This window comes from Struthio camelus, chromosome 2 (genome assembly GCF_040807025.1).
Source record: "Struthio camelus isolate bStrCam1 chromosome 2, bStrCam1.hap1, whole genome shotgun sequence".
Taxonomy (NCBI): Eukaryota; Metazoa; Chordata; class Aves; order Struthioniformes; family Struthionidae; genus Struthio; species Struthio camelus.
The window spans coordinates 112,099,995-112,123,554 of NC_090943.1; the positions used below are offsets into that span (position 1 = coordinate 112,099,995).

General features: G+C 35.6%; 1 protein-coding gene across 2 annotated transcripts in view; it reads right to left on the bottom strand.

Moving 5' to 3' along the window:
* Positions 1 to 23,560, bottom strand: part of LOC104151284 (cadherin-7) — an 82,314-nt gene that overhangs the window by 50,816 nt on the left and 7,938 nt on the right. For both annotated transcript variants that reach the window (XM_068932096.1, XM_009686030.2), the window contains exon 2: positions 21,625 to 22,025. In XM_068932096.1, the coding sequence (XP_068788197.1) occupies positions 21,625 to 21,834 (210 nt within the window). In that variant the 5' untranslated portion in view covers positions 21,835 to 22,025. The remainder of the gene's footprint in view (positions 1 to 21,624; positions 22,026 to 23,560) is intronic.

Sequence of the window (23,560 nt, forward strand, 5' to 3'; positions counted from 1 at the left end):
TGTATCATCACATACTAATTACATAATATTTAATTTTGGGGGGGGGGAACCCAACAATACTGTATTGCAGCACCACCAAGAGCCTGCAGGCAACATAACATCTTCAGAATAGGAATGGGGGAAAAAAAGACCTGCTCTTCCCTCACACACACTTCAAGCTTTTCAGAAATTAACCCACTTCAAATTTAGAATGAGGAAAACAGATCACAATGAACAATGGATTTGTCTGAATTAGGCCTTTCCCTCTATGTAAACAATATGCCTACGGGAATACTTACAGACCCTTCCAATATTCAAAATTTTTTGCAAACCACTCTGAATCCAGTAGAGCGTGATTCCTGGAGTACTCATTCTGAGTATTTCAGTAATCAAACTGCATCGCTGCTATGCTTAAGCCATACAGTGGTGGATTTACTCTCTGATTTACCATATAAAAACTGCTTCTGTTTTCACCCAAATAGATTTAACTTGTAATTAAACAAATCAATGACTCAAACTTTGTTTATGAATATGTCTAAAACAATTAAATCATATGGCAAAAGCATGAGAATGAAATTTTACTTACAAGCTACTGAATAATTATTCTCACATTTGGGTCTCTGCATTTACTTCTAATCTGGGAGAAAGACTAAGTTCTCTTCCAACCATGCCACTAGTATTACCACATGTTCCACGTCTATTCATAACACATCATACTTCTTGCTATTATATACTAAACCAAAGTATTTAACGGTCCAGTGATTTGATTAATTTTGTTGCCAAGAATCACTGAAGTAGTAACACAAAAATCTCTTGAAATCACTGCTCTCCATTTCAGCTGTATAATAAAATTCTGTAAGGATGCTCTTTCCCTGCATTCTCACGAAAGTGAACAAACACAAAAAATATAGCGTGACAAATAAATAGCAAAGACCCTAGCCTATTCCACAGGGGAATATGTCCGGACTAGCAGATGTCCATGGGCTTAAAAAGGTTTGCACACACATAGCAGCTTGCAAAAACAGAGCTTTTAGGAAGCTTCACTGTTCTTCCCATCTTATTTCCCCTACTACATATGAAAATATCTCCACTCACACAATATTAATACATATACAGGAAAGGACTGTTTATCTTGTGTATACACTTTCTTAGACGAGTACATAAATATATATATATACACACATATTTTTACATTGATACAGAAATTTTACGTTTCCGTGGCTTTGAACTTTAAAATAAAAAAGACATGCTTTCCCTTTTATTCATTATTTAATATTTTAAATGTTGTGTTATTTACTTATTTATTATGACCAGAGAACGCACTTTACCTTGTGGTAGAAGAGAGAAAAAGAGAGGGGAGAGGAGACAAGGAAGATAATAGCAGAATATATATACTGACAATAATGAAAAATGAATGCATTTACTCTTTTCCTACTTTTGGAAGTAAAAGTGAGAAGAAGAATGTAAATGTACTGATTGGAAAGTTGTTTCTCCCATATCACTTTTTTTCTGCTTAGTCCTGATAATTCACCTCTGGGATTTCAACTACTACAGCATATTAAAGAATCTATTTTTTCATATCTAAATCTGTAATCTAAAGAATCATCTGTAATAGCACAGAGTAAGCAAATAATCACACACACACCTTGTCTGAGCATCTGTATCAATAATACCATACTTTGCAAACAGAAATTTATTTTGGTATTATAGTCTTTTCTGTGATTAGATACATACTTATACTGAATTTATCTGGCTGTAGAGTAGAAACTGTATCATTTCCCATATTGCCTCTTTTTTTGTGAAACTACTGATCTACAGTTAGAGTGATTATCCTCTTTCTGCTTCAACTGTCCAAAATAGCTTGCAGCACTGGTTGGTTGATAATGATTTTCTCATAGGGAACTGCTTCCAAAGAACATTAATACCAAGAAATAGATTTCTGGAGGGTCTAGAGGATTTTTTCCCGATTTTATTTTTAATTTGGTTTTATATTGTATCCATTTCTGAAATTTCATTTCCTCTTAAAAGTTTAATGCTACTAAAAATCCAAAGTCATAGTAATCCAAAGTCTAGTAATCTTGCCGTGTATGTTAGTGGGAAGTACCAAAGTCATAATAGGCTGGAAGAAAACTGTAAAATGTGTAACCATAAAGCAGTTGAAGTAATTATAGTGACTAATTATATCTATAGAAGCTTATCAAGTACTGGACTACAGCAGACAGCATGATATGATCATTTTAATAATGAGAGATTTACAACACAGAAAAGGTGTAATTAACTGAGTCCACAGCCACCTCAGCCTTTAATTCCCTGAAAAAAGTTAAAGATCTGTTAAATAAAATTGATGACACTATTAAACAAAATAGAATTAATATGTTGTTCTACACCTCCCTTTTTTATTTACAGCAATGATAACATCCATGTCAGGACATAAGTGTTTGTAATTTAAATTAAGTTTATATTAAGTTCATATTCTCTTCCTTTGAGTTTTATACGTTTTATATGTCTGGATGAAGGAAGTAATTAGTGTTATCTATCCTGAAAAAAACTTACTGTCAGCCTGACAACTGTTGAATACTTGTTTATATGATCATATTGGTTATATATTATAAAATGTTTCACGCTATCCAGAAATAACTCAAAGTATTTCCACAAATCTAATCCCATGAGCATTCCCACTGAGATCCATGGGACTACTCAGGGATTTAAAGTGCAAAATTAAGAATTGACATAAGGCTAGTTTCACACATAATTAGTCCCTGGGGAGATGTGCGTGGGGTAATAACAGATCAGAACTGAGAGTGGGTCAAGAAAACAGAGCAAGAAAGAGAATTTTGAATATAAAATTTTACTGTAAGGTTTTAATATGAGTAATTGATTTCATATGAAAAGGGTAGCAATGCAAATCTGTACTAAAGTATTAATACTTCATTGCTAATATGACTGTAACATGAGAAATCAATGCATGCCCATTGCTTTAATAAAACGCATATTTAAATATCTTCCTGTAGACACTGGTCTTATGTCTTAAAATGCAAAGTTCACTTAAAAAGAGCAGAAGAATCCCTTGGTCAATTTATTGTCTCAAAACACAAGTTACTGTTGCCTAAGTGCTTACCTTTCATTTAATATCTTTTTTTCAGTCCGGCTTGATTAAACACCCTAATATTTCTCTAGTGCTTTCCATTAATTACTATCACCAATTGCTAAGACTGCACTTCAGCACAGGTTTCTGTAAGGTGAAACACTGAGTGACAGATAAGTTAGTCTCTTCTCAGTAGTTTTTAGAAGAATTTTCCTTAGTTTTTTGTATACATTTCACTTATGGTAACTTACCTCATTAATTTTCCTCCAGAAGTGTTTATTTGCAATACACCCATCCATGAATCCAAATATACTAATTGATTAATTAACAACCCATTATTCAAAATTTACTCCTAAGAGTAAAGATATTTAACCCTGTGATACATTAAACTAAATCTGTATTTTATGCTTCTGTAAGTTAGAAAGCATCCTCACGCATTTACAGCTGTTGGGACTTGCTTAACACACACCGAAGTTGATACCTTAGGCACATGCCTAAGTACTTTTCTGAGCTACAGTCTTAATACCTGTGCAAAGGAAGGGTGCATTAATGAACAGCAATGTGCATCACACAGACTAATTGCAAGAAGCAGCGTTAAAAGCTTAAGTGAATCCGTTACATGAATTCACACTGTAGCTGTTCAGTATTCAGAGCAAGCAGTAAATACCTGTGCACAGTAAATACGGATGTTTCTAAGTTTGTCTTAAATTGTTTAAATCATTCAAAGTTATCCCTTGTGAATAAATGCTTTAAAGGGTTTGGTTTCACCTTTTTTCTTTTCTTATCATTAAAATTTGCAGGTCTACCAGGACCTCCAGATATAACCAGATTACTCTCCAGATAGTAATTCATATTTTGAGAGGCATTTTTTATTCCACAGGATTAAAAGCATGGAAAGAAATGCCTTTAATGCCTGTATTTTGTGCTGTTTTCCAGAAAACATTTGGGGTGGGGGGATGATAACACATTAGTATTTTGAAATCAAATGAAACTGCCTTGCAGTTAGCCAAACTGCCTGTACAATACTAAGTTAATTGCATATAAATCCTGCCAGCTTAGAAGGATTTTAAAAGCTGTATGTGAAGGGCAGTGCTCTCCTTGTGCCTTTTCTTATTTTGGTGAGTATGAGGAGTGTTTAATAAAGACAATGTCATCACATTCATATGCAGTCATTGCACCTTCTTTCCTTAAAACCTATTTTGACATTTAAAATAATGAGCGAAGATATTCATGGATTAAAATAGAAATTCACTCATCATTTTTCTAACAAAATCCATAGATATGAGTTTTGGCATCTACAACGCTAATATCAGGGGGAAAAAAATGTTTTTTTGTCTCCTTTTCATGTTTCCACCATTTGTCTTGTGATTCTTAGTTATTGCCATTAAATGTTGGTGACGTAATCAATCTATGGCCCATTGATGACCAGATGATGAGAAATTACTGAATGGCAGGTGTTCTTTTACATTGGTCCTGTGTGCTTGCTGAATCTACATTAAAATTCAGATTGTTCAGACCTGCTACTAATTCTGAAAGCCATCTGGATTCTACCGAGAATGTTCAAACTTTTCCTTCAGAAACTCATTTCTGAAGGTTCCAGTACTTCACATGTATTGAGAAGTTTGAATTTACATAAAGAGCTCTCTCTGATTTTCTGATACAATAAGTTTTTTGCCGTTACAAAAGACTTTGCACAGTGTGCATAATTTGAATTCATAGAAGGTCCTCGCTGATAAAATTAGAACACTTTTATCTGTTGACCGTTTTCATATTGCTTCCCTTCTGAGTGAACTACCATTCAATAAAAACAGAGCAGACAATGCATTCCTTGTAAGAACACTCCCTATTTCTTAAGTTCTGCGGTCCACTTGAAGGTAAATGGCTTACGAACATTACTTATTCCATTAACTGCAAATATCACTCATTTGAATTTACTCTCATCTACCTCAAATATTTGAGCTAAGATTACTGAGACTAATTTTCTGTCATATTTCTTGTGTATGCCATCAAACATCTCCTAAAGGAATCTTTTATTACAGTATCTGATCATTTACTTTTTATAATCAAATCTGAAAGCAACATATCATTCTTGGAGATTAAAGTTTAAATTACTGTAATACTTGCCCCCAGCATTCGAGACTGATCTTTGCTAAGTTTCACTTGACACAGCATGTAAACTTCTCTACCAGATTGTCTGAGCACTCTCAAAGCTTAATTGATCCAATTTGCATGTCTCGTCCTGGCAGAATTGTGTATCATTTCTATCCTCGTGGACTAAGTGATCACAATCTAATCACTTTGTATACAAAGCAGATGGAATGTTTCCAGCTCCTTTGCTATCCCTTTCCATGCATCCATATTAAAGTAATTCTAATTCTACAAGCAATCTGATCTTTCTGTATTTTTATAGGATTACTGACTCATTGATTGGCCTTCTGTCACCAACTGCAATTTTCAGAATTTCATACTCAAAGCATTTTCACTCTTGTCTTACACCTTCTGTGGGGTCCTTTAAATCAACCATTTAATTTAACAAACTGTGATAAGTATTGCCTCTTAGAGAAATTCTACAGGGCTCTTCAGTTTATGTAAATCAGCACAGGTCTGTGGACTGCAAGGACAGAGCATTTACATTCATTGAGAATCTGCTCCCATGTTTTTAAGGAAGAACATATAATTATTTCCCTAGTCTTAAAGTTCTGGACCTCATACATTCATAGATACTTTCAGAGTTTTACAACTTTCAGAGCGAAAAAAGTTATTTTAAAAATCAATAAATATTTTTTCAAATAATAATGTTTCTGCACATGAAAAATAAATCTCTCACTTGTGTTATTTTCTCTGTGCCTTTTTCCCTTCAAAAAAGTTCAAATTATGGAAGTACTTCTCCAATATAAAGGTGATTTATTCAGAAATTAAAGTACTTCTGAATAAATGAGATCTAGCTTGTGAAAATAAAACAAATAAATAAGAGCTTCCACAAACAACAGTCATAAGGAGATCAGTCAAATTAATGAAGATCAAGGATGGATAGACTTCAAATATAATTAAAAATGAGCATTCTGATGTAAATAGAATATTCTGCTTTATGTCTTCAGTTGTAGTTCACAGCTGGAATTTATATTCTACTCCTGTCTCCAATTTATATACTTCTTCAAAGGTCATTGGTTTTCTGTAATATTTCTCTATTTCTAACATTCCTAACTAACGAACCCTCTGTCCTTCTAATAGTCCCACAGATCCTCTGTTCTTCTGGGAGCTTTTGGCTGGCTTGTTGCCTGATTGGCTCACTTTTTTCCTACATACATTCTTCTTATTGCTTCTACCTGTTTTGTTTTTTCCCATTAATTTCTACTCATATTTGCTCAATAAGATTTATGAGAAGACAAAAAGATTTTGTTTGTTTGTTTGTTTGTTTTCAGTGAGGAATATTTGAAAAACTCTAAACCATATTTTACCCAAGAGATATCAGAAAGATGATGATCAGTGCTAATGACAGCACAGGATATTGAATATCCTTCAGTCTACTCTCTGGCTACTTATAACATAGGTGGAAGATGGGAAGAAAAAAACACCGGCTAGATAAGAGGATAAAGAAACAAGAATGCACTATTAAATTCTTCAATTCTTGTCAAAGAAAGTGTGCTAGTTCAGTAACAGAGCCATGTGGAATCCATCCATACACAGAAATAGTGGTACCAGCAGGAGAGGGGTTGTTCAATAGCAAATCTACTGAATTAAATGTTAACTCTCAAAGAACAAACTTCATTAACCAAGCAGACCAATCTGATCATAAAAATGTCATTACGATCGTAAACGGTCTTTATATTAATGTCTTGTGTACTGAAAAGTGGTAGTACAAAACCAGCAATGTTTTCCCATGATTTACATTTCAAGTAGACTCAGCGGACAAGTGAAAAAGTAAGCTGCTTGCATTGCAACCTTGGCTGAGTCTTGTAAAGACAAGATCTTTCATTCTCATGCATTGTCACTAGTAATAGCTTTCCACAAGATGCATTATGCTTCTAGTTTCCTAAATAAAATCTCTGTTATCTTCAGATTCTGTTCTCATTGTAAAAATGTATGGTCCCATAGCTTGCAACTAGGTTGCACAGGTGTAACTCAGCGGAACACAACAAACAATTCTGTGGATGACACTCAAGGAATAATAGAATGCAGTGTGCTTTCTCTCAGCTATGTCTGCTCAGCAGGACTAATAGAAATAATAAGTAGGAAAAACAAATTATTATCAGAACAGGCAGGTGTGACTCGCACATGGAATTCATCTACTGAGTAACTAGGAACAATTTTATACAGTCGCTTTTAAGAACAATTTTTCTGCTACTCTATAAACAATCAAATACATGTTAAACTGTTATAATGTGTTTAGTCAAGACATCCAGGGTTTCTAAGTGCCAATGTGAACACTCATGACCCTAAGCTGCATTTCCCATGCGATAATCTGCCTCTCTTTCTGACAGCGCCACTCTCCAACCTGGAGGTATTTAAACCTTTAGCTAAGATAAAAAGTTAACATTACAGTACAACATCAGGAAGAGTTTAAACCTGTTCATTAATGGTGCACTCAGCTTCAGAAGTATGAAGAACAGAACAACTCTGTTAGCTTCTCTTCCAAAATATCACTTCAAATTGAATGATATCCTCCACCAGACATTATTAAATAGTATCTTAATGCTTTAGAGCTTTTCAAAAAAATTATCTTACGTTATTCCATCACCTCTGTTGCTATCAAGGAAGCCAAGTAAAATTTGATTTTGAGAACAGAGTAAGAAAGTGTTGAACATAAGGTTCATCATCACTTATATCTATTTTTCCAACAGATCAAACTAATCACAGGGGGAAAAAAAAGTCATCTCTTTACTGTTCACAGTGGCAATTCTACATGAGTTCACATCAGGTCTGTTCAAGTTCTGATACCAGGAAAGGTTATTGATAGATGCCAGAATGCTGGACTCCAAGAAAACTTGTAAGATTATTGATCATTTTGTTCATTGTAATAAACTTCACTCTTCTAAACTTGATGGTGTGGCCGCAGTACATTTCCCGTGTGTCTTGCTAATTACCCTAAGAGTTAATTTTCCAGAGAATTGAATCTGATCCACAACATGCTACAGTTCAAAACCATGCCCAAGTGTTCTTTGCAGCTTAAGGATTGTACTAACCACAGAAAAAAACTGTCAGAAATCAAAGGTGAGCCTCTGTATCTAATACACAGAAGACAAATTTATTTTAGACACAGAGCTAAATACCTCAGATTTTTGGTTTAGCCTGGAAATACAGACCCTTATAGTGCTAAAGGTCTTGGAATAATCTGTCATCAGGTTGGACATCCTATCAAATTGTCTTCCACAGAGCCTCATTGCCTGCTTGTAGGACGTTCTGGAAGCAAGACAAAGCACCCGAACCATCAATCTGCACTATCCCACCTGAAAAGCAGTCATCAATTTCATTTTGTTCTTGGAGAAGTAAAATTGTCAAAAAAAAACTTCTAGTGAGGGGATTTTGCTGTCAAGCCAGCAGAATGGACCATCATCTCCTATCTATCTCTAGCTATTAAAATATTAGATAAAGGGAAAGTGTTGCAAGTGATATTGTAGCTTACATAGTATGGAGCATAATCTAATCTTGACAATGTATCAAAATCAGTCTTCAGGAAAACACTCTCATATAGCCTGCAGATAGACTGAAGAAAATACAGCAATATGAAATGATGAATGATAAGATATCAGTCTAAGAAATAAGGTGTCTACTGAGGTTCTGAAAGCCCTAGAAAACCTAGGACTACCATTTTTTCATCCTCTTAACTCCAGTCACAAATTTACTTCATAAAGGGCAGGCTGCCTTCCTTAGTGCCTTCCTACCAGAGCATTAATCCTTTTGATGTTCAGTTCTTAATTTGGAAATAGTCTGGACATGGCCCAGTTGCTGCCCTGCTGGCTGCACGTACTCTCATATTTCTTTCCATCTGCTGAGAGCTCAGTCTTGCTTGGACTCCCTCACATATGCCTGTTTCTCCTTCTCATTTATCCTCACCCTAACTTGTTTGACCCAGCAATTCTTGTAACTTATACCTATGGAATGCTTTTCTTTTTGTTTTATTCTTTTTGTTGCCACATTGGTCATGTCTTAGGCTTCTCTGGGTCAAATTCAGAATTTCATGGCCATCTCAATTAATGTTTTATAAGAAATATTTACATCTTTCCTTTTCTATCCTTTGCTGCTCTATTCCCAGAAAAGTAATATAAAATCACTTTTCCACTGGTTTTTCTCTTGATTATATTTATTTTTACTGCTGTCGTGTATCACAGATTACCATGTCATACACAACATCTCCCTCTTTCTATCATAAATGAACTTTGCTTATCTTTTTGTCCCTTTTAACTGCATCTCCTACTTAGCAGAGCTAGCTTTCCACATATTTGTCAAAAATGGGTGTAACGGAATCTCTGGCTAGCTCCCCTTCTTTCCCATCCGTGTTAACATAACTCTTTCAGCTAGCGTTGGTACCTATGAGGCCCTCATTCCAGAAACCCTGTATCATGGATCGAGCTGAATTAAAACGATGTATGCCCATTGTACAGGTATGTAGTACACTTAGCAAAGAGAAAAGTGAAGAAAGACTTATACATATGCTTATTATGCATAAATCTAAATAAATATATTCCTTGATTGCTCTGTCAGGTTCTTTAGGCTTGGTTACCTAAAGCTCTGGACTGAGAAAAACAGTGTATTGATGCACCATATTTCATGTGTTTCTCTTGCTCACTCTCAGAGACACTTTGTCTCCTCTTGAACTGTTTCTATCTCCTTTCTGCCTGTACCAAACTATTTAAGGCTAGAGTCCTTACCGTTTCTTTTAATCTTAAGATATATCTGAACTGAATACGTATTTCACTCCAAGCAGAAATTATTCCTCAATGAATGGTACCTCCATTGTTTCCTAAACATACACACACACGTACATTTATACTTCATCACTGCTATCAATCCAATTCCTGTTAATTTCCTCTATAAAGCCTCCTTTGACGTGTTTCCGTTCAGTTAAACAGTCAAATAGACAAACTGAAACAGCACTGCTCTCCAAATACTTCAAGAGGGATTCGCATCAACTTGGGAGTTCACTTAATTCTGCAGAGAGAATAAAACAAAAAAGCAGCAAGTCTGGAAGATCCTCAGAACAGTACTGGGCATGAGCTTGTAAAGAAATAAACACATATGAATTGTGCAACGTAAATCATACAATGAGATAGGAAACAGTTTCTCTCTGCTTGTTTCCTGTTTAGCTGAAGCCGTAATATGGTCTGTTTATCCTAGGCTTTTTATTATCAGGAAGATATTGAAAAATTGATGGCAGGGTATAGAGAGCAATAAAGATCAACACAGGGCTGGAGAACTGACTAATGAGGAAAAATTAAAAGAGGGAAATATATATTGCTTTTCCAAGCAACGGCTAAGTGGTAAAGAGGAGGAGATGGAAGGGGAGGATAACTGTCCATATATACATGACGATTATAAACATGGAGGAGAAAGAGGAGTTGTTTAACAGTTTTTCATATAAACACTATGCAGCATTATAGCCCTGCAAGTTAAAAAGGAAACATAAAAATATGTCAAGCACTTTCCCATATGTCTACTCTTCCCATATAGTGTGTACAAATTGTATAAGGAGGACAAGTTAAGCATTCTACTAATTTATGGCATCCCATTTATACCGTGATTATGGAAACTTAAGAAATGACCATCTGCTTTCCCCAACTGTGGTTGAAAACTTTTCATTGTTACAGAATAACAAGCTAAACTTTTCCTAACACAGTACTTGTCTACCTTGTAAGAAAAAAAAAAAAAAAGATGAATTGATTGTGTAGTCAGCAGATTACAATTTGGTACTTCAGCATGAAATATTTCAGCAGCTTATCATCCTTACATATGTATCCAAATACAAAATTTTCGATGTTTTTGGAAGCATATCAAATGGAAAATAACTTTGTAGGGTTAATTCTTCTTTCACTGACTCAAGAGCAACAAAATTGCATAGCTCTATAATCCTCAATACAAATTCTCATGAATTATAGAAATAGGGATAGTAAATGAGATAATATGACTATGATAACATTTCAAGCAATTCATGCAGCAAAATCTCCTTACACCACTTAGAAAATGCTGAGTTAGGTTTATTCCTTTAAATTCAGAAAAGGACAAAAAAAAAACCCTAAAATCTAAGTAGAGCTTTATGCTGGCCTGCTCTTAGAAGTTCCCAGCATGTATCCCATTCACCCATGTGAAGCACCACAAAGCAGGCCTTCAGTTTTCTAAAAACATATGGAACATGTGGAACTACTACAGAAAAGGAAGGTACTGTTTTTTTTCACTGTTAAAATGTGGATTATGTTGCCACCAGCTGTCAGTCAGTCCTCAGAATTCCTCATTTAATAGGCAACAGAATAAAATATCAGTTAAAAATCTAATTTAAAAAATGGCAAAATAGTTATATCCAAAATTAAAATTCTCAGATACTCTACTAGGGTCAATAAACCTGATCTTTTCAAGATTCTGGATTAAATTTTCACTTACTGCATGAACTACATACATTACATATACTGAGAAACTTTTGCCTTCTTCTCAAATACTTAGAACTACTTGCTCCTCAGGGCAGATTTTTGAAAAACAGAAACAGTGTCTGAGCCAGTGGGGCGTTTTTGGTGTTTTCAGGTATATGGGAAAATGCATATAAAGTATTATATGCAAATGAACTATGTTTGTCACGGCATTTCTGTTTATCTGAAATATAAAATAATATTTATTCTTCTATGTATTGTTTATAATTTATACAGTGCTACTACAGCGCTAGGTGTTTACACCCATATATAGAACAATATTCCTTTTGCAGTGGCACAAACCTGAGGCACTAGGGAATACTGTGCAGTACTTGAATATGGAAGGAACTATTCATGATAGTAATTTGTCTGTAAGAATTAATCCTAAATATATGGCACGGTTTTATGAGCATGTTTACTGATTTTGGTGATCAACAGCTTTTCATGACAAGTTCTTCTGTTGTTAGTAGAGCTTCTTCTTTGGCTAGATCTACATTAACAAGTAGTTTGATGCAATAGGGATATACAGAATGAATGGGAGGAGGGATATATAGAAATAGCTAGTGCTGAAGATCCGATGTCCATGCTGTGTGTTCTGGGGGTTTACTTTGGAGCAGCAATAGTTGGGTCCTGTTTAGCAGTTGGGAGCAGAGCAGGTATAATTCTAGATTGCACATTCTGATTTAGTCTTAGCTAACCGGAATCCGGCTTGCCCACTCAGATCCCACTTCACAATGTGTGGTAAGTGGAAGCAACTAAGAGATTCACTTCAAAAGCACACTGCTGATCCAAGCAAAAATGCTAATATAGAAGCATCACTGTTATCTTTTATTTATCTAAACTGATTTTCTTTCAGCAATGAATGACAGAAACACACAGTAGCAAGTGCTGTATTTTTTTTCTTTTTACCCAAGTGAAATAATTAATAAACAAGATAAATATTTTATATCATTTGAACTATAAAGTGGAATGTACTGAATGCAATATGACTAACAAAAAGCAGTTAATATTATGCAAATATATAAACCAAAAATTTAATAGTATAATTGTGATGCAAGAGTAGTGGTTAGTTTCTATTTTTGAGCATTTGGAAAAAACATTATTTAACAAAATTTCTTAATTAATATTCATCGATTTCATTACTTACTTTCATCAAAGTCTCTGGTCAAAATAGAATATGTATTTACTGCTATTACATCCTCCCAGCTTTCTCAAAATATAGCATAGTAACAGCATGTTTACTAAGTATATTTTTTTCCTCAAAGTCAAAAGTTCAGCAAAAATACAGCTGCTAATTTGCATTATCTATATGCTTTCTGTTTCCTTCAAATGAAATGAATGCAAAATATTAGCAATACTGTACAATGCTACTCTAATAAAATTGTATCTGATCTTTTAAGTATGTGAAGCTGAAAGAAGATTGGAGTTGTTGGTAAACACATGTAATATAATGACTACTAGCTACCAGCCATAATATGTACCAAAGACTGCCCATTTCACTTGAAGTATCTTACGGGAGATAGGTCACTGATTTCTCTGAGCTTAAAAAATGATTCTTTCATATCAAGAAATTGTAAGGGTGTCGCATCCCTCCCCATTTCCTCCTGAACAACTGAATAAGACAAAAAAAAAAAAAATTAGGTTCCACTTAAATACAAATCAGTCAAAAACTATAAGAAAGCTCCAAATGTAAAATCTGTTCAAATACACATTAAAAGTATTAAAAAGGAGAGAAATATAGTCTCTCCCTTGGATGAGCAAATAAAATTGTACTGCAACGGTCCTGGAATAAAGTGTAGGTGAGACTTTGGGCTGAGATTAACATGTCTTGATAAAACCATGCACTTCTGGGCACTTGGAAAACTGAGATGGTTCCCATATATTTTCTAAAGTAAAGTGACCTACAGTTAGATGTTGAAAATATATTTTTAATTTCATACAAAAGCAGAAACTATTTTTAACTTGCTGAGCCTCCTTCTTTTAGCCTTCAAGCTATGTGAGCATAAGCATCAAGGACCTAAGACTTCTGCCAGTGCTGGCGTCTGGTATTCATACCCATGACCACTATTTGGACAGTCAGGACAGAACTGGAGTTCTCCTAACAGCATAGGCTACTTTACTTTTTCTAAGAGTTAAATGTTCCTGATTTATATGATAATAAGTGCCTCACCCACTGCAAAAGTAAGAGAAGACACTGGAAGCATACAATATGTGATGACTATTCTAACAGAAGTAGGCAACCTAGTGTCTAAAAGTCTTTCTTCTCTCAGCATTTCCACAATAAATACACAGGTCAGCCACTTCTTCTAGGGAAATATACAGCACTGAGGGAAAAAGATGTGTAGATCTCTGTAGAGATTTGCCAGCACAAATCACCAGTATGTTTATGTAAAGACAACTTATTGGAGCAGACAGAAACATTCCGTGATTTTTCAGGATCTCGAAATATGTTGTCCAAATGCTGCACTTAACTGGTAATAGCTAACATTGAAAAATAGACATACTTACACGGGTCCTATTTTATTAGATGATTACTTAAGTGGGACAAGGAACTTTGAGAAGTCCACTGTGATATTTAAAAACCAATGATGCAAAGGAGACTGGAGTAAAGAAGAAATCAGCAATAGGCTTGCGATAAGGCAGCAGTAGACCTGGCAGCACTTTTAGATTGTGACACATGAAAAATACTAAATACATAGAATGATTGCCTGATAGGACTGTAGATAGACAATTATGTCAAACAGTACAGGTATAAGAAAATAACAACACGGAAAAGTTAAAGTGATATCACACTGTACAAGATGGAAAATTTTAAAGCATATGTGGTTAGATCTTTTGAAAGCAAAAGAAAGATTCCCTTTCTCTTCAACAGTCTGGATGAAGCCTTTTTAGACAAATGACCTCGTACTAATATAGATGTCAAATAGATCTATACTTATGCATTTCAATCAACTTGTTATTCCTAGAAGGATGGGAGATAAAGGCAGGAAAGGCCTCCCTGTTATATATTCATCTTTAAAACACTGTAGGATTCTCATTTATATAACAAATAATATTCTGTCTTCATAGCAAAGAACAATAGTATCTCAAACTATGTTTGGCATGTTATTTAGTGTCTCCATATTTGGATTCTCCTGTTATTTCTCCCAAATCCTCTATTACTTCTTGTTTTGTAATCTTAGGGCAGGGGTTGTGCTTCCTAGCACTATTCCCAGTACAGTGGACATTTGATTTATGAGTGGACTTCCTTGGCACTGGAATAATGCAAATACTGACAACTTTCGGAAGCCCCAGCTTTACTATTCTGTATTTCCAACATCATTAATCTGCAGCTGTAGGACTAGGGGATAGAATTATAATATAAGGCTAATGAGCGACAACCAATAGCAAGCAGCAGAGGACTAAAAACAAGCTCAGCAGAGGAAAAGGAGAAGGAATTCTTGAATTAAAAAAAAAAAAAAAGTCAACTGAAGCAGCATGGGCTTGACTAACATAAAAATTGTAAATCTCCTCATGCTCTCATGAAAAGAAGGCATTTTCTGATAACCAGTCAAGCATGCAAGAGACTTGCATCTACATGTTGTTGCAAAATTAGCTTTTACTTTTGCTTTTCTATTTTGTCAGAGAGACCCATAAAATATAGTTTTAAATAATGTCCAAAAGAAATTCAGAGCAGAGCACTGCAAGTAGAGCCTATTAGTCTACTGAAATATAGAACTGGTGTTACAAGATTATATAAATAGCATAGCTGTGCCATTGAATAAAAAGCTGCGATGAGGGCTACTTAATTTACGGGTGTTGTCATCACCTTCACTAACCTTCCTCTTCTGTAATGCCACATGCTAAGGATCAATGTTCTACATTATACTAAAAGATCAAAAAGCTACATGTCCTGGTTCAGTATCCAACTATAAGTCTCTCAACTCTATTATCACTTCTAATAATGAAATTACATATAAATTGTCTTTTAGTGCTTGAGCATGTGAAATTGTCATCACTTTAAATCCCCTGCATAAAACCCATTTCTGTATTCATTTAGCTATGAGTAGGAAGATGACATCCTATAAAGAAGAAGAAATTAGACCATAGCTGCACGGGCTAATGAAATCAACCAAGAAAAAGCAGTAGATTTTGGGTTATCCCTTCAGATTATTTTTCCTATGTGCCTTAAATCTGAGTTCTCCCCAGAGACACCTTAGACCTACATGCTAAGTAGGAAGCACTCAGATTCTCAACCAGTTGTCAGTTATTCAGGGTAATCCAAATAAATTAAAATAGAGAACAATGCAAAACGCACAGTGACTCTCCAATGAAGAAGAGTCTGTGGTACTAGTGACTGTGTAGAACCAGCTGAGATGGTAAATTCACATCACTTTTTGTGCAAACAGTTGAGGTGACCCTTTACCAAGGCTGCTTAAATCCACAAAGCAGGTAAGAAGACCTGACTCTTTTGTTCATTCATTTGTTTCATTTACAGCACTCATGATAGAATAACATTGACAGGAATGGTAAGTCCCATTTCCCTTAAAAGGTCAACTGTTATCAATTTTCATAGCACAGAACAATACAGAGTTCTTGAGATGGATAAATATCATAAACACAGGAGATCTGCTTTTTCAGTCTCAGAGACAGCATTTGGGGAGTATATAAAACAACAGTGCTTCACAAATTGTGCTAAGAGTAAATATAAAATAAATAGAAAAGAAAAAAAAAGATTAAAATAAAGGAAGTTTCTCTCCAAGTTATTTTGCTGTGTTTGTTTTTTTTATATAGCATCCACAAAGAAAGATTAGGACTTTAAAAAAAAATTGGGGCAAAAAAACAAAATATTTCTGTGCAGAGCTATAACTACTCTCAGTAGGGTGTTTAGTTACAGTTTCAGACCCAGCAAACATGAACAAATACATTTATCTTAGGCAGGGTGTTAGGAAGGAGAGAAACTAGACGCTGGCTTTGGGCAAAGAAAGCAAGTCTCCACAGGTTTTCTTGCAGTCAGAGGAAACAGAGCTCTCCAGAGAGTCACACAGAGAGGACACCTACTACGGCCTCCTGCTCGGTTATCTATAAATAAGACAACCTAGCCTCTTTTACTTACATTTAGGCTTCACAATTTTCCCACAACTCCTCTCCATTTCCCAAAGTGCCAGTAAAACTGTTGTGCTGCAGCTGCTAAAGAGATTAAAAGCTTTTTGGACTTATTTTTATTCTGGGACCCTCAGCTCTTTCATTCACAGATGACGTTCCCTCAGTTTTTCAGTGACTGATACTCTGGTGGACTGGTCAGAGTTTGACTCAGCAGCCAGCACTTCCACAGTATTCACTGTTATAAAGTATTTTAGCAAAGGCACTTATTATCGAAGTCAGTCAAAAAGTCACCAGCTACATCTGAAAGTGGCAGCCTATGATCCAGAAAAAGAGCTCTATTTCTCACCATGCCCGTATGGCTTGATTTAAGGTTACACAATATATAGATATCACATGTGAATAATTCTGTCACCGCTTTAACACATTCACTGACCTCTTTAAAAAATTTTCTCGTGTTGCTGCTTGTAAAGCCTTTTTCCCACACTGCCTTGGTACAAGTCTGTAAAATCTCTTAAATCCACTATTTTTCTAGGCAGTGCTTAAGATCACTGCATTGTTTATGCTTCTCTCACACTGTAGAATTTAGAAGACAATAATGAAAACACTACCTTTTATGCACTTTGGCACGTGTTTGAAAATTGAGTCCAGGAAGCCTTATTATCTTTGAAAAATTAGAGGGAAAACAAAGGGGCAAGTAAAATGGAATTGGAAGGCAATGACTCTGCGCTCTAACAAACTGCTTGGTCTTAGTCCACTGATTTAGTCTTTTTTTCTTGATTTTACCACCTAGAAAATATAGGTTAGGATTTATGCCTTCCTTCCCCACACAGGTATTACAGATAACAATTACATGCAGGGCACCTTAGAAGTTTTAAGTATTACTTTTGGGCAGTGCTACTGAGCCTCTGGAAGCTAGATATCGAGTTTTGGTCTTTCTGCTCAATCAAGCTTATTTCTTTTTCTCTTTTATTTTCAGAGTCCTTCAGATCTTAGTGAGGTTTCATTAAAGAACAGAGTTGAATTCATCAGGCAGAATGCTTGAAACTGTCCCATCTTCAGCTATCCCTAAATTTATAGCCCTTGGAAAGAAAGGATTGGTCTGGATCTAAAAGCAAACAGTGAAGCCAGCCATCAATCAGGATGCTCACATGGAGTCCACAGTCTTGTTACACTGCTTCAGGTTTATTTAGAGGCTTCTTTTATTTGTTTGTTTGGGTTTTTAAAGAAAAGGAAAAAGATGGCTAGCTGAGATTTTTGTATCATTACAATACTTGCATGAGACTGACACGGCTGTGGAGTTATGTAAAAAAAATAAGAAAGATATAAAGAAAAATTTTAAGTTATGGTTGCCTACACAGCTTTAACTGTGCCTCTTTCTGCACATACAGACTTTAAGTATGTGATTGAATACAGGTTTTCATATATTCATTCTAATGCCATGCACTTTTTTCTAATTTTAAAAATGTATTGAATCATTTAGAACTGTGCTATACTGTTATTTTTATGCCAAACAGATTCCATTAAAGTCATTTATATGGAAAATACACAGTAAGGTACTTTAAACAACATATTATAGAGCAATGGTAAACGTTTTCCAGAAAACGGAAGCCACCTCTCCTTCGAAGTAAATTAGCATTATAGTTAACTGCCTCATCTCCTACATGGCATATCTGGAACACAGCAGTTCTTATTTGGACAGGTAAATGGGCTAAATGGTTAAATCTTTCAGCCCTTTAAATGAACCTAACATATGCTGTGCTGATGGATAGAAAGAAAACGTATACGGTTCTGTCCATGATCTGGTTATATGCCAAGCTCCCCCCAGGAGACACTCAGAATTAGTCAGGATTGAATCCTAGATGATTAAAATGTACCCCACGGAGAGAAAAGACCTACTTTAAAAAAAAAAAAACCACTCAGTCACCTCTGACTCCTATTAGTATAAAACTAATGGAACTCCTCCAGAGGTTTCTCCAGTGTGATAGGAGAAACAGGCCCCTGCCATGTAAAAATAAATTAATTAAAATTAAGATAGAACTTAAAAAATCTGACAATAAATGATTATCAAGAATACAAGAAGGAACACTACAAAATACCTTCGACGTGAATCTGAAGTCTTGTTTAAAAAAAAATAAGATAAATTACTTTTGGAAAAATTAAAGGAAAGTCTGTGCTTACTGAGGTGAATGGGAATCCTATTACATAATTTAAAGGATTTTACCCTATATGATCATGTAATTAAAGGTTAAAATGTATGCACCCAGGAGGACAGAGTTAATGCAGAACATGGAATTAACATCAGTATTTCATGACTTCCGAATAGTTTGCCATGTAACTCTAACATTCTCCAAACAGAATTGCCTAGGGCTTTTTAAATAGAATAATGGTGGGGAAAAGACATCCCATAGTGCAGCTCCATTTGGCTGAATGGTATTGAAGTGTTTGTATCTCACAGCCCTTAAAAATCTGGAGGAAGGTTCTCCCTTCCTGGATGTGTACAGTCAGATTGGCACCCTGCAAGGCATCCTGAATATAGGGTAGTGAAGGAGTGACCTCCCCAGGAGCAGAGCACTCTGCAGTGTATGAAACAGAGTCTGGTTGCTGTTTCCACTTCACTTGATGAGAGAAGTGAGTTATGCCAGCTCTTTCCTTGCCATAGCTTCCTCCCAAAGGAAAAAAAAAAAAAAACATACACACAAAAAAACCGACCTTCCTATCCAGATCTCGATCTTCTCAGTCCCTGCCTGCCTACAAAGGATTTGAAACAAGAACAGCAATATTTTTAGGGGGAAAAAAGGAGAGGAAGGTGACTGCTGCTCACTTCAGAATGGTGCTACATATAATAAGTTAACATAGAGAAAGAAAATCACTTCTTCACCTCTTTGCTCCCCTGTGTGGGAATGCAATTTCGGTCATGATTGCACCTCAGGAGCCACACAGTAAAAAGCCTTTCTGGTGTGAAGGTTAGGAACTGGGCACATCTTATCTTATAAGATGCTCAGCAAGCGATCTGTTGCCAGGAAGATAGGCTTCCTTTTGCAAGTGCAAATTTATGTCTGCTTTTCCTAGAAAATGAATTGCTGGTACAAATGTGAGTTCTTGAGCCAACAATTCATACCGCTGACACAAAAGCAGGATGGGCACGTACTGTTTCAGAAAAAGGTCTTGCTTTTCAGAAGATGTCTGCTTACAAGTGCTAGGGCTCCTGTAGAGGACAGGAAAGAGCAGACTGTGAAACTAAAAATAACAACATACATGCAAATATCATGTGCACTACAAGAGCATCTTTGGCCGTAAAATGATAACGTAATGCAGTATTAGAATTGCTCTAGATCAAAACCAGTCTTCAGTCACATATTTAGAGATATTTCTCTTCCGTGAAAAAAATTCTGAATTGAAAGGCACACTTTCCTTTTAACTTCAGGTAAAAATGTCAAATACGTCATTTACTAGAGGCACAAGAGCAGCTCCAAACTGAGAATAATTTTGCCCAGAAGACAAAACTTAAAGGATGAAGTAGCAGCTATCTAATGTCAAATTGGGAACTACTTAACCCTTAAAATAACCTTAAGATGAAGACAAATTTTCAGAACTTCTGTAATAAAGATATAATATTCCTGATCCTAGTAGCTCCTTCTTTATGGTCTCAGTTATGCAAAGTACTAGCCCCAGTTCAGAAAAGCACCTAAAAACAACAGTAGCTTTAGGCCTGAGAGCGGTTCCCCATTTAACTTGATTAACATTATTCAGTCGGCATAATCAAGTTTTAGGAGCTTAATTGTGTAAACATGAGCATGAAGGTTTTCATCTCAGTGGGATGGATCATGTAAGCCAAAATTCGTTGCATTTTTAAATATTCAAAGCAGTGGATTTCAGATTTCTTCATCCACTTTTCTGTAAGCATGCCATTTTGCCAAAAGCTGTCCCTCCTTCTTTTTTTATACATTTGTGATATTTTAATGAGAAACTGATTTTGTTGATTCTGCTATTACACAGAAAAAATGGGTTTTCCGTCAATAAGATGATTACACATAAATGTTACATAGAAACACAAGAGAGATTTTTTTTTTGCTTCAGAATTACTGAAGGAAGCATATTACTCACTAACACAGCACAGTGAATGAGTGAAGGCCCGCATTCACAGCTGTGCGCCGCATGCTCCACGTGCAGCTACAGGCGCTGAAAACGAGCCATTTGGGATGCCCTGATGTCAGAGCTTGCTCCGTACTGGCCTGGTGCCCGGTGCTGAGGGTAGGTAAAGCCACAGGGCTGCACTGAGCGTGGAGAGCAGTGAGGCCCCCAAGGTGCTGATCTGCCAGCCAGGCAACATCAAAGCAGAGCAGCAGTGCAGGCATGCCCTCTTTTTTACTTGTCACACCCCCAGATGCCTGTATTCTTTCTCTCTACATTTCAGCCATACTGATCTTTAGAGAGCAAACAGCAGAACATAGAGTGTCCATGTTCTGGGACCGGCCTTTTTAGTCTCATAAAAAACTATTCATCATTATATTTCTCTACTGTTCTATAGTAAAATGCATCTAATACCAGTAATAAAATATTTCATTTGTGCCAATAGCGGTAAAATACTTTCATTCTTGTACTCCTTTAAAGAAGCATAGCTAGAATACAAAGCTTTTAAAGAAAATTGTAGGAGGCATGAGGAATGTAGTATGTTGCTGCTTTGAAGTGCTAAACATTTTTCCTTTTCAAAATATATATATTTTCTTTTTCAAAATTTTGTTTTGTCCTGCCCTGGCTTACTTCAACCGCACTGATAGCGTTGCAAGTTTCAGGTTATACCAGATAAACACAACAACAAGCAAGCATCCGCACCTTCCAAAGTTTGGTTAAATCCCCTACCTTTCCTACATAGAGAGGGTCTGTACCCATGTATTCTTCCAGCACAAAGAATTGGTTCCACACCCAGCTGCGTTTGGTTCTCGTCCTCCCTGATTGAAAGTAGGGCTTTGACCTGGACTTCGAGAGCTCTGCTTGATTCATCCCAGAAAGACACAGGAAAAGAGCTATTATCTGCAAAAAATGGCAGAACTCCACTTTGCCCAACTTCATCTTTTTTTTCCCCTGTGTAAGAAAAAAAAAAAAACCTTGACAAGAGTGGGCACAATTCCAGTTGTTTCAGTAGCTCTAGCCTCCGGCAGGGTGTCAGCTGGGAGTCCAGAGATAATAATTTGTGGAGTGGTTGATCAGAAGAGGTCACCACTGCTGAGTAGCCTTCACCAAAGAAATGGTATAGTAGGTACCTATCAGGGAAAAAGACAAGAACAGTTGTCAGGACTTTAAAAAAAATGCAAATTCTTTACAGTTTTTACATAATACCTCAAAAATTTTTATTTAGGACTTTTCTCATCATCATTACAGATATCAACAGAGTTGAGTTTATGCAATAACTTTCTGAGAGCTTAGACTGGATTCCTTGGATTTTACTACCACTGCTGATAGATCTGCATTTATAGTTATAAGGCTGCATAGTTTTCTAGTGACTATTCTCTTACAACACAGTTTCCCAGGACTAACGCAGAATTTTATTCTTTTTATAATTAACAAAACAATTATAGCTATTTTACATCTATTTGCTTTGATTTTTCCTCCTCTTTCTGCTATAGTCCATTTTACTTGCTGTTACCAAGACATAGTTACAAGTCAGCTATAGGCAGGAAGTTATACTAATCAGAGGACATATGTTAGTTTAACTCTCTTCCATATAACTGAGAAATTGAAAAAGGAGCATAAGATGAATCAGAACAATTTGATTGATTCTTAGTCACAGTACACCAGATGTTCTGATTTGTTCTGATCTGAATCTGACCAGCTAAAAAGCCCTCAGAGTCTCCCCACTCGTTTTTTCTACATTCCTAAAGTGAATGTCAAGCACGGTACAAAGTATATTAGACTAGTATATTTATATGTACACACACACACACATACATATATGTTCAGGAAGGTCAGAAAACAATTTGATTTTATGTTTGCAATGAAATCTTGATTTGATCATCGATGACTTTTCAGCAGTAGTGCATACAAATTTTATCTTCCTGCACATCTTGTTTGTTTCTATTTCAAAATCTTGGTCATTTAGGAACCGGAAGAATTCATTAAGAAAGAGATTCATTTAAAACAAAAAGCCTCAAATTGCATTTAAATTAGTCTGTTTTCTGTCTTTTACAGTTATGAACCTTCTCTGACCAAGTAAAAATATATATTTGATGCTTATAATATTTTAAAAATCGCAAGTTCTGTGAGTCAGAACTAAATGGAGCCTGGCATTTCAGGGGAATTACTTGCATTAACCCTAAGTAGGCAATGCTGTCTCTGTAATAGGCATCCTCCTTGTCTGACTGAGCAATGAGGCAGACAAGAAGTATTTTAAAATTGCCAAATACAAGGTGAAAATGAGGATGAAATTAAAATGGACAACAAAGCATTAATTTAGAGTTAACCATTGCAATTTAAGAAGCAATAGAAATAAGATTTCACTTTTTATACGTTTATTAGTGTAAATTGGCTAGATATTAAATCATATACAAATAAAAATAGTAGATAGATTATTGTATTCTTAACTTTACTATATTTCTGCTATTAAAACTGAGTGAAATGTAATTTCTGATATCATTTTTCAGCCTGTCAGCCTCTTTTAGCTATAGACCTTCTATATATCGTGCTACCAAAGGTACCTAGAGGGCAAAAGCATGAAACAAGTAAAAAGCTCTTTTGATTACAGACTATATTTAAAACCTTTTTATAGTAATCCCTTCTGTGGCACTGCCCTGCACCAGAA